Raw genomic sequence first — 12,827 nt, forward strand, 5'->3', positions numbered from 1 at the left:
GGGGAATGATTGTGTTGTGCAAGGCATGAAAAGGTTGAAACAGTTCTTGATTTTGGTTTTTAAAGTTAAGTTAAAAGTGTATCAATATTGGACTGAATGTAGGTTGCACAGGAGTCGGAGATGTTCACGGGCAATACTCATTTTTGGCTTTTGTTCCTCCACAGATTCTAGTATGGCACACCAGGGCAGAAAAGCCTATTCTAGTTAATGAAGGAAAGAAAGGATTCACAGATCCCAACGTGGAGATCTGATGTGGTTTTTGGCCCTGGTAAATCGTTTACCTGTTACCAATGGCATGGACAATCAACAGACTTTCACACATCCTCAGATGTATCACAAGACAAATTGGAGCAGCCATTGTTAAACATCTGGCTACACCTTGCTGCTGCTTTAGGAGCTGTGCTCCATTTCCTCAAGATAAGAGCTGGAATAGCATTCAAAACACAGCCAATGAGTGTGTTTATGCAAACACTGAAAATCATGACTTAATTTACTGGCTTAACTGCACATTTCACTGCTTGCATTAATGTAAATTGGATTTCAAGAGAAGCTATTGAATGTTGTATGTACACTGGGAAACTTAAATTAGCTGGAATCCCAGTCTTGAGACAGCCTTGGACATGAGAGCAATGGCATTACACATACATAGAATATTGATCGAAATGAACGCTAATGATTTTATCCAAGAGCTATTTCTCATTTAAATAGGCATGTTTCAAGACTAATTTATGTCTCTAATCAGGAAGCGATCTTGACTTCTGAATTTTGTGAGATCTAATTTTTTCCTCTTTGTTGCTCAGGTAGCTGCATTTGGTTGAACCCTGCACCGGCCGCCATCACCTGACAAGAGCACACAGGAGTGGACATGACTGATGGTGTCCTACTTTTGTCTCTTATGTTAGAAGCCCCCTTGGCAATGTTTCCACAGCATTTGGAGAGCCCCCCCCCCCCCCCCGAATCCAAACATGCAGATGTAACACCACAAACATGCAAACACTCTTAACAACGGGGGGAAACAAACAATAGAAATGCATAAGATGTTAAAGCACAGAAAAGAACAAGTTGGCAATATTCAACCATTTTAGAGAAAATGAACAACAGTGATGCTAGGGTGAGTTGCAAAAGGACAAAGGACTGAGGATGGTCTGAGCATCCACATGGCACAACATCACCATGTCCAATCAGGAGAGGTAACACAAAGCCACCAGCAGGGACAGCTGATGGAATGGGACAAAGGAGAGGGTCAATCAGTGTCCCCAGTTGACAATGGTTCATGGGCAAATTGGATCTGTGTCCTGACCTTGGAGCCATTTCGGGGGCAGCCCCCACAAAGGAGAAGGCGACTGCTGTGTCATGTCAGCCATGAAGGACGAGACACTCCAACCCTTGGTGGAAATTCAGTAACACTCAACAACGCCCAATCACTCAAACAGCCACCCCAGTCCAGCAGCCAATCAGAACAACAGAAGAAAATCAGAACCAGGGGGCAGTCTGCATATGTTTCAGCAAATATCACAAAGAACTAAAGGGAAGGAATGTCTTATTTTTACATTTTTTACATTATGCCTGCTTTTTATTTTTTATGTTTACATGCATCACACTGCTAGTCCAATACTACTGACTCCTGCCCAGATTTCAAGTTCCAAATCTCCTTGTAATACTCTGTCATTTTGACAGAAATGTCATTAAGTGTGTACTGATGCTGCCCACCCATTACCCAAATTGAAACCCCTTCCAACAGTTCAGAGAGCGCAATAAGTAAGACCTAAGAGACACTGTAGAGTGAGATTCCAAAATAAAGCACTTAAGATCTTTGGGTGAAATGTCACTAAGGATAGTCATAGACAGACACAGGTGATATGACAGCAGAACAATCAGAGCCTTCACTACAAAACATTCTTAGTATGTAAATTTAAGGAGCTATAGAACTACTCTATTTATGTAAAAGTAAAATGTCTTAAAAATAACAATTTGCTTCAGATTCCAGTACCTTTATGTTAAAGGATATGAAACCTAGGACATCACAAATGTAACATTAACTCATGTCTTTTTATTTGTTTTACCACAAAGGGGGCATTTAAGCAAGATTTTGCTCAGGTGAATAAGGACATAATAAGTATTAAAATCTTGGATGTTTGCTTTTTGAAAAAAGCTAGTGTTAGCATAGCACGTCTGTAAGGCAGACCAAAAGAATTTCACTACATATCACAAACGGTATCGCGCACCAATCTGTATCTATAGGCACCACAGCAATGAAAGATATGACATGTATGAGGAAAGGAGGGAAGGACAGTGCTCTTGAAGTTTTTCTAAGGCAAATTGCATGTCACTTCAAAAGTGATGAAGTTTGGCCTTCAAAAGGCCAAACTCTCCCTGTCACCTGTCAATTTCCACTCTCCATCAACCGGACTAGTTCTTCCCTGCACAATATCAATGTGCTTTGAGCACCACTGTGCAAGATTCCATTTGGCTGAATAATGGAGGCCATACTAGACAGTGTCACCGCTGCACGTGCTTGGGCTATTTGTCAACACTATGACAGCGGCTCACTGTTCCGTCACGCCTGAGATGCCTTCATCTGGGGTTGCCCGTCAGTTCTGTTACACACTTTGTGACAGTTCCTAATGAGCCAGTGAAGGGGTGGGGGTGAAGGGGTACGACAACAAGTACAAGGAAACAAAAAACGAAAATCCCACAACAGATCTCCCACCAGGCACACATCACCAGGCGCAGAATTCATGCATGTATTTCACTTTAGATCTGAAAGGAAAAGAAACATCTGTGGCAAATATACAAAAAGTAACTGCCTGCTGATCAAAGTAATGGTGTGAAATATGAAATGTGACAGCACAATTGATCCACCAAATGCACTTCAGTAGAACTTTGATTGCACTTAATGGACAACTCATTAACCCTTTATAAGGCAGGTTTGTAACTGTGAATGAACTATTAATTATGTAAAGGTAGCTACTGGAACATTATGTATAATTAACAAGTTTAAGTCTCTATTATCAAATTAGATATTTACAAAAGCATGTACACTGAACAGGCTTGCCCCCAGTACCCACAAAAAGAATACACACAGGATTTAGTCTTATAAAGTACTATTCTAGCAGTGCAGCTGTCACAAAATCACTTCCTCGCCTACTTCTCTCTCACTGGCCTCATTTGACATTGATGTCTGTTTGCAATAACATTAACTGGAGTGCTACATCTGATTGATAATAAGTAATTCATTCATTTTTGTGAGTGTTGGAGCCTTACCTACTGTACATCAGTTACCACCTAAAAAACAGCCTTTGCAAATATATCCAATTGTTTTTCCCCACAGTTAATTCACTATGAGCATATATCTTTCAGAGCATTCATCAAGGGTACATTACTTTATTTAAGTGCATTTACAGTAATTTTATTCAAATGTATTATTATAAATATCAGCTCTATTCTAGCACTGATCTCAGGTCAGAAGGATGACAAAGGGAGATGCAGTTATTTTTGTACACACTTTTTCTCAGTCTTGCCTTGCAGGTTTGTTCTTCACCTGTGTGCAATGCTAAGCAGTTCTCAAAACCTAAGCAGTATTTCGAACTGAACTTGTGAACAATTCTGAAATCCCTTCGTCTAAAATCGCACAAGGGTGTTGGGCATCATAGTGGCTCATATCCTCTCTCCACTCGCATTCTTCATCCAGCAGGTCTGATCTGGTCACGTGATCATGCTGTGGGCCCTCTCTATTACGCGCGGTCCTCGCCAACACACTCCAGCCGCACGGAGAGACAGTTGTTCGCAAGAGCGGGACAAGCATCCGTTTCAGTGCCATAGATCCCGTTCCGATTTCTTTTGCTAAATATCAGAGAGAAACGCGGAAATGCGTCAAAAATAGGGACATGGTACAACAGTGCCCCCCTCTGTTCAAGAGAAATTCTGGAGACACGTGACAGTAGCGCGTGAGATTTGATGGCACACCTCGGATGTGGCCAAAACACAATAATAGTCATTTTTCAAAAGAAATACATTTGGGGGTAAAAAAATCAAAAATCTCCCATAAGAATGAACAAAAATACTCCATTTGAGGTCCTCGTCTTGTCTTCCCTTGGCACTTCTGGAGCCTTACTGGAATGAATATACGTCTTGTGATCTATGGTACTGAAACGCCACAGGAGATTAATCTGTTTATTTTTATTACCGTATTTATTTATTTATTGTGTAAATTCCTTTTCTGTGTCAAATTCAGCCCAGATTTAAAAAGTAAATCAATATCCCTTAAGTGGGCATGCCAGGAGGTTCTATTAGCTTATTATTTACTGTGAGCACAGTCAATAATCACGTTATCATCGCGCTCCATCTTGTCAGACAGAGGAGTACACACCTGTTCGTCACACTCCACAGTCTGTGATTCTCTGTGTGAGACATGGGCAACAGTCACAGTGTGACTCATGTTTCTCTGTCCACATCACTTCCCAGGGAGCACGCAAAAGATGTCTGGCCACGACTGTCTACAGACACACAGGTGTCACCATGCGTAGGCCACTTCCTCTGGCTTTATAGTCTCCTAAAAACACCTAACCTTTTCTGTTGCGAAGAATATAAGAAGCAAATATTCCAGCCCAGAAACACGGGACAGCGAGTTCTCTCCGCTTCACTTTGTTTTGGTCGGTCCTCTTGCTCACCGCTAAGAGACACTGCTTCACATTTCCACACTTTTCAGTTCATGGCACCAGATCAGACGGCAGGAAGAACAGACTAAGCTGAGGACATGGGAAGATTTCTACAACCCCCCTGTAACTAAATGAATACATCAGGCTTTGACATCTGTGCTGTGGGGATGCAAAGTGAGGCAAGATCATTTGGCGCGAACACCTTGCTTGAAAGCGATGCATTTGAGTTTGTTTGCACTTCAGCTGTTACGTGAATATGTAGGATAAAGGCGTATCTCAAACGAACAGGAGAATTCCACTGCTTGCATTTAAGACCTTAAAACCTGAATATACTTGCTTTGATCATTATCCTGGGGGCTGGGTAGGAGCAGGAAGCCTCTGAGTCATGCTCTGACACCTCTTCCTCTCATAATCTCCCTCTTCAGAGGCAAGTGTGGCTATTAACCTCCTCTAAACTTGGGCAGAGCAGGAGGGAAAGCATGCCCATGCATTATTCATGGCCACCAGCACACGAGATGAAAGGGGTGATCACAGCACTCAGTTGTGACACTCTTAAGCACGTCTCCTGTAACCTTTTCCAGGGTTTCTATCTATGTATGCGTAATGGGGTCTCATACTTGCAGACAAATGTTGTGTTTGTTGGGAGTTTTCTGAAACAAATAAGGTGTACCCACATTTCTTAGCCCCGCGTGTTAGTTTGGTAAGTCTACAATCACAATGGGCTTCAACCCCAATGTGGATAGTAAAGCTTTTCACTGTTCCCCCATACCCGCACCCCACAATAAACCACCTTTTTATTGTTCTGTTTACCTGTAGGCCACTGACGCTCAATGCGCATGCAGACACACACGCACACGCACACCTACCCCTCACCTTTCTAGAAGGAACAGCATTTTCTGCATGGAATTCTACTAAAGGGTATTCATTTTCTGTCAAGACTCCATTTTAGAGACATTTTGGAGGAAAAAATCTATATAAAATGTTGAAAACCAATAAACAAAGATACAAACGTCAAGGACTTGTCCGCTTTCTTTGTTTTAAGGTTCTTTGTAAATAAAGAATGAATAAGACTGAGGAACAAACGACAAAACAAAAATATATCACAAGGAATAAGGAAGCTACATGTAACATAGATTCAAATACATATGATATAGGATGTGATATATAAACATATTCTCTGCATATTCCGTACCAACAAATATATCTGACTAAACAGTTCTATAGTACATGCATACAATTGAACATATGAAAGTGCTAATCATTTCTTAATATATGCAGTGTATTTTGTCATATTTACATTTTTGACTTTCCAGACAACTTTATCCAGAAGTTTGTAGCTCACCTTTTATATATTAGCCATTCCTAAAGCTGTTTCATTTTTAAAACAGAAGTTGTTCCACTGGTGTACAGCAGTATACATTTAATATTAGTAGCACTTCCCAATCCTCAGCACTCTCCATTATAATTAGTTGATGTTTAGACTCTAAAATCACTAAATGAAGAACAAATGAATTTTATTTAAAATAAATCAGATTAATTTGTTACAAGGGTGCAAAAACATATTCTAAACACCCTTGCAACTACGTATTTCTTTAACAAAATGATGAGCCGCTGTAAAGGTATGTCAAACCCCAGTCGGCTGGGAAACCACTCTTGCGAAATGCTATCTTTATAAAGACCTTTGTGGAAGAATCCATCCAATGAGCTACAACTGGAATGCAATGATCAGAGAATGAGACATTTATTTCTTGGGTTGAAGTGACATGTGATTGCTTTGAATGAACAGCTTATCAGTCACACAATTGCTTTACAGAATCACTACTAAAAAGTAGCAGTACTGACCAGGTATGGGTCGTATATAGCAAGCTGTTACACAAAAAATGTTTTATTGTGAAAAATAAAGCCATAGTGCTTGAACTGGTTCTCCTGTAGCATTCATTACCATATTTTCATTTAACAGATGTTCTCATCCAGAGTGACTTACATGGGTTACAATTTTTCCGTTATCCATTTATACAGATGGATATTTACTGAGACCATCTGGGGTTAAGTGCCCACAGGTACAGCAGCAGCGCCCCAGCAGGGAACTGAACCAGCAAACTATCAGTTATGAGCCCTTCTCACCACTATGCTACACTGCCACCTCTTCAAAACACCTTAATAAGCGCTACAGAATGCATCATGATCCTTGCTACAAGCAAGGATAAATATTCTAACCAGTTTGTGACATCTGCTTGTAATAGGACATTTTGTCAAGAGTGTCATATTTCTTGACATTACATGCTTGATAACCTTACATCAGTCATCATTGCCATATTATGTATGCGTGCTTATGGCAAGGTTAATGGCCATCATGTATAATAATAAAATGTTATCAATGTTCCATTGTGCATTAAAGTGCTACAAAACAACAAAATGTATTTATTCAAAGATTTTGTAGATATTACATTTTACATTTTTCAAATTACAACTACACATGTCTACTTTATGACTAAACCAGACCCTTGGCCATCTTAATTGCAGCACAAAGAAGTGTTTTAACCCATGTTCTGATGAGGGGAAACAAGCTATTAACAGTCATGTTCATTTAAGTGTTCAGAGTTTTGCATTAGAATTCTATATCCTATGTTAAAGAAGACTGAATTAATGTAAACTGTACAAAATAATCAACCTTAGTCTCTTTACAAGGTGCCCACATGTATCCAAGTTTTCCAAGTAATTTAGTCCAGATGGAACACAAATAATATGCCTGAATCTGTTACTACTAGCTTGTAGCCCTTACACTGTCCTGCTTCTGTGGCAAATTTGGCTGTAAACCTTTGCTTTTCCCATCTTTGAGATGGTTAGACTTCATACAAAAAATGTAAAAAAGCTAAGAAACCCACATTGCACACATATATATTATTTTCACCTCTAGCAGGGGGAGCACCGCTCACAGTATGCAGCTGCCAGTACTGGAACGTGCCAAGTCTCATATTCAATATGAATCGTCCATGTGGGTTCCTGAGGGATGCGGGTGTAACCTTTTTGCCAAGTTCTCATTTATGCTGCACAAGTGCCGGATAGCAGACTATGCCATCTCTCAACTTATTTGACTGTTAAAGATGACAAGAAAAATGCAACATTACAAAATGTACTCATGGTGACTTGATCATTGTTAAAGGGGATGTCTGTTCAACAGTTTGTTTTATGATGTGTACTTCCATTTCACAATTGAATGCTGGGAACCATGTCCTCAAAGCCAAGAAACCTACATCACCACTAACGTGATCATTTAGAATCAAATATTAGGGGTGCAGTTTAAGTGCCTTTTCACTCCCTCATCAGGAAGCTGTAACTGTTACTCTGTAGATTCTGGCACTGCAGCATTCTGTTTATATATGGATTATATGGTTATGGGACTGCTTCATACTTATTCAATGATGTTTTCTAAAATGCTCAGTCTCTGTTAAAAATTTTATTGAGCTTAATTATATAGTATGCATTCATTTATTTGAAGATTATGTTGTTGTTATTCTTAGTGTACAGTTATGGAACTTTATAAAGTTTTCTAGTGATATTTTCAAAAATGACCAGTCCCACTTGGAGGTTGCAGTATGGGGTTAAAGCAAAGTCAAGATGGAGAACCAAGCAGCTAAGCAACAGGGTAGTATTTTTCTTAGTAGTGGTAGAGAGTAGTACACCTTGCATTATGAGTAGAGGATTCTAGAGGAATATTCCTGGCAAGGAATAACTGCAACCATGCAGCTTTACGTGATACAGGGCTGTTTACACAGGCGAGTCACTAAGTGCATGACAAAAAGGCAACCACAGATACAAAAATGGAAATAGAATAAAAAAAATGAGACATCAAACAGAGACCAAACTGCTTGGCGTTACACTTGGTGGTAAATGGAGACATGTCATAATGTGACATTTTGTTCTTTTACAAATGATTTGTTATTAAGACGAAGTGAATTATTATACTAACAGTGAGGAAATATGTGGGAACGTCCCCCCTGGGTTCCCCTGATGTCAACCAAAGCTACACGTCAAGAGTAAGATCACTTTGCTTTTCTACGGAGCGGTCAGTTAAGGTAACTTTACCAGAAATTATGTGAACAGGAACAATCTCAACATTATCAGCTGTGCCACCAGAAACAGCAGAACAGCCACAGGAATTCACAAAGCAATGGGCTATGGGTACCTGATTTACTCCTTTGTTTAGCCAGGGTCCTGGGAGGTAGAGGGTCTGCTGGGGTCCAATGGACCAGTGGCGTCCAAGATTCTGCTCGTTTATAAAAACAACTCCTTTACCCCAGCCCTGCAGATACAACTGACATCTTACTGTTGTCACAGCAACAGCTGGTTTACAGTGAGTCCTGATGACTGGTCGTTGGTAACCGCAGTTAAAGCAGACAGCATCATGAGAAATACATGCATTCTTGTACCCTGTGTCTCAGCACAGATCTCTTACCGGCAACTTGAGGAAGGAGTCTCTAGGATAGCCATCCACCACCAGCTGGCCCTGGAAGAATCCTGGGTAGGTGGGCTTATGGGAGAGGGACTTCCAGTGCTCTCCAGCAAGTCTGAAACATGCAGACAGTTAATCAGAATACCAATACCAGAAGCATTGTCATTTCAATGTTATTTAAGGCATGGAACAGAGAATTCCAAATAGATCCAGCTAGGGCTGCCCCCAGCTAAAGATTTTCCTAGTCGACTAGTAGTCGTTAGCTCAAGCTATTAGTCGACTAGTCGTCACACATTTATGATATTAATTTAATTATTTAAATAGCCTATATATTGATTATTTTTGGGGGCATCAGACAATGGTTTGAGTTCCACGGCTGAGAAAGAATGTTATAAGAAACATTGTTAACAGTGTGCTATGTTACAGAGAAATACAAAACCGTAATAATGAGCCTTTAACCCTTTCGCACGTACGGTCACACCGGTGTGATTAGCCGTTTAGCGAGTATGCCAAAACCGGTGCGATTAGAGCACTAGATTGAAAAAATCTAGCTAATTTTAGTTTTGAGGAAACAGCAATTTAACATTAAAAATATAGCAAATGCTAACTGAAAACAATGAGAAGCTTAATTACGCTAATGAAAAAAGATAATGTTACAGACAGAAACAAATTTTCGCTGTGATCAACAACTCACATGTGTGTTCTATCAATACCAGGTGCTATTTTGTACAAATGTGGAACGACTTCGGTATAATAATATAGCCTAATAAGTATCGTTGTTACTGTAGAGGGACGAAAGAAACAACTGTTGTAATCGTCCTGACAATGACTCCTGACAGTTAAACCTGACTTGCTTCTAAACTGAAAAACTCTGACAATGCAAACTTCAGTATGTGTTAAAGTACTAATTAATCTGTCAAATGATCATGACTATGATCCATGAAACAACAGACACAACTTGTCGTTAAAAAAAATGACCGCTTGAGTGAATTTACTTTCCGTGATCGAAAACAGCTTCTCGGGTATAACTCTGCAAAAGTATGATGTATACACACGATTTTTCGGGGTTCTGGTAAGTGTTGCATGCTGTACATGCTGATACAGTCAGGCATATCAGACTTTTATGGGCTCGGAGAAAATCGCTGTGTTACTTTCGTCACATGTTACTTTCGTACCGGCTTTCCCCTACATGTTTCAGATGATAAGTTTAAGGTAGTTGTTTAAGGTAGACGAATGATAGGCGAATCTTTGCACGCAGAGTTTGCATGTCACCTTCTTGGGGTCATCCTTTACCTGCTGGAAATGATCCCACACTTTGGATGATTTCCTGCCCATCTGATAACTTTTTAACAACAAGGCACAGCTTCCGAATGGAGTTTGAGGGGCTTTTTTCTGCGACTAACCGACCAATGAAAACTTGGTCGACTAAGACTCTTCATCGACCAACGTTTAGTCGACTATTAAAGGGCAGCCCTAGATCCAGCATAATGCTAAACAGGGTTGGGGAGTAACGGAATACATGTAATGGCGTTACGTAGGACTGCCCTTTGCCATTGTTGACACTACAAGCAGGTCAAGACACATGAGAGAAAGACAAAAATTAAACTTGCAAACCTATTTATAAAACGAGGCTTCATATCCAGGCAGTACATGGTGAAGTCTTTTAGCAGGCTATTATTCAATACGATGTCTCCTACCAGACCTAAAACACACAAAAAAGAAAAAAACATACGAAGAGAACGCCAGCAAGTGTCTTATCTCAAACTAAGGCCCAACAGATGACAGAATACAGATGTCTGGGAATTCAGTATGTTCGAGAATAAGACAAAGATAAAACAAGCTCACTCCAAATTCCCCCGACAGATTTTGAATCCATGCATTTCCTGTTTTCGCCTGTCCTACATAATAGGAAGATGGCACTTCAGGACATCTCCACGCACAAACTAGCGTACCTTGGACACGCTTATGATCTCATTGTTTTAATATTGTCACTCACTGTGATTTGTCTTCTGTGCTTCTGAAAAGTGTTCAGCGCTCTTAATACAGAAATGGGCATAATCTTAAGTCTATTTTTCATATAGTTTTTATATTATGTATTGGCCTTCAAAACCAAATCAGTGTAACATGATTTCAGTTGTGTAAGACAGTATTTTCCTACCATTTATATCATTTATTCAAAATGTTTAAGCCTTACTTCAATGACCTCCTCTAGGGTGATCAACTATTCAATGCAGAGATATGCATTCAAATCCGATCCCCAGTGATGGTGCCAGTGCTGTATATTTACAATAGAATGTAAATTTCACATTTCACAAATATCGTCCTTGCAAAACAATCATTGTGCTCCACAGCTTGGTGAATCATATACATACAAAAATATGCCATCTCCAAGGTCATTACTGCAGTAGGTGTATTTGCAGTGAACAAAGAAGACCTGGGTTATGCACAACAAAACCCTTGGCCTGGCCTTTTGCACGGGGGGGTGTGTCAGCAAGAATAGGTTTGATTTGTACTCTCTACCTTTGCGTTGTTCATCCAAGGCTTTGCCATAGTTCACTTTTCCACAATTTTCCACCAGTAAACGGAGTGATCTCTCACCCTACAGCACAAAATGAGGAAATCAAACACAATGAAGTGAAATTCATTTGGGCGACTCATTTTCTCAGCCAGAATTCACTGTAGAGAGTGGAGGTGAGTGCAGCCATTTGGACTGGAGCTATAAAGCTCTGGATCAATTGTGAAAGATTGAAATTTCTTGTAACTTTTCGATAAGCCACACAGGTTTGATTGCAATAACTGCACAGTTAGTCATGAGGATGTTGCTCTACCCTCTATCACTTTCACCTTTGTTAGCAGAACATTTGCGTGGAAACTGTTGGCTAAATCCGTGCTCCTCTTTAACAATCACATTTATCAGTGGGCCCAGAGATGTTCACATCTAACGTGGTGCTGAATACTAACAACCCTGTTTCAAAGGTGCTCAAACTGTGTCCAAAAACACAAAAGTACAGAACCTTCCCATCAGGCACTGCAAGCTCCTGGGTCTTATAGTCAAGAACTCCAATGTAAACTCGATCTAAAAACACCCGAAACACAACAGAAGCTTTAATTAGTGACATAATAACACATCATTATGACCTATTATTTTAAAACAAAGATATCATTTATACAGCTTGACAGGGCACAGGCAAGGACTCAGGCGCGGACCACAAGAACTCCAGAGTCCAGGCGTTTATTAACGAAATCGCAGAACACGCAGGCAGTCCAAAACAGGCAGGGTCAAAATACCAGGAAGGCAGTCCAAACACAGACAGGAATCAAAGCCGGGGACAGGCAGGGTCAAACCAGGTAGTCAGCAAGATCAGGCAGGACAGCAGGCAGGAGCAAGGTCAAAGAGCAGGCAGGGTCGATTCGGGGAATAGCGATCAGGCAGAAAACACGGCAGGAACGAGACAGGTAAAGGCACACTGCAACGAACTGGCAACAAGACAGAGACAAGCAGGGTAGATATAGGGCTGGGCTGATGAGGAGATGGGAAGCAGGTGTGTAAGCAGGCAGGAGGGGATGATCGGGTGGGCGGAGACAGGGCGGAGAGTGGGGCAGGGCTAGAACACAAGGAAAACAAAAGCACATGGACAGGGAAAAACAAAACACAATAGCTAGGGGGCGGGAGCACTGACAGTACCCCCCCCCCTACGGACGCCACCAGGCGTCAC

At 40.7% G+C, this 12,827-nt stretch overlaps 2 protein-coding genes across 3 annotated transcripts in view; one reads left to right on the plus strand and one right to left on the minus strand.

Annotated features, from left to right (window-relative positions):
- The window catches only part of LOC118783387 (galactosylgalactosylxylosylprotein 3-beta-glucuronosyltransferase 1-like), a 90,438-nt gene extending 89,490 nt beyond the window's left edge, over positions 1-948 (plus strand). For both annotated transcript variants that reach the window (XM_036537238.1, XM_036537239.1), the window contains 2 exons: positions 165-268; positions 801-948. In XM_036537238.1, the coding sequence (XP_036393131.1) occupies positions 165-251 (87 nt within the window). In that variant the 3' untranslated portion in view covers positions 252-268; positions 801-948. The remainder of the gene's footprint in view (positions 1-164; positions 269-800) is intronic.
- A 3,428-nt stretch (positions 949-4,376) lies between these two features.
- LOC118782876 (beta-galactosidase-1-like protein 2) overlaps positions 4,377-12,827 on the minus strand; it is a 33,887-nt gene continuing 25,436 nt past the window's right edge. Inside the window, exons 13-18 of the mRNA XM_036536484.1 lie at positions 12,126-12,187; positions 11,632-11,710; positions 10,726-10,813; positions 9,115-9,226; positions 8,845-8,961; positions 4,377-4,400 (exon numbers count right to left, since the gene is read on the minus strand). Coding sequence (XP_036392377.1) covers positions 4,377-4,400; positions 8,845-8,961; positions 9,115-9,226; positions 10,726-10,813; positions 11,632-11,710; positions 12,126-12,187 — 482 coding nt within the window. The remainder of the gene's footprint in view (positions 4,401-8,844; positions 8,962-9,114; positions 9,227-10,725; positions 10,814-11,631; positions 11,711-12,125; positions 12,188-12,827) is intronic.

This window comes from Megalops cyprinoides, chromosome 9, assembly GCF_013368585.1.
Source record: "Megalops cyprinoides isolate fMegCyp1 chromosome 9, fMegCyp1.pri, whole genome shotgun sequence".
Lineage (NCBI taxonomy): Eukaryota > Metazoa > Chordata > Actinopteri > Elopiformes > Megalopidae > Megalops > Megalops cyprinoides.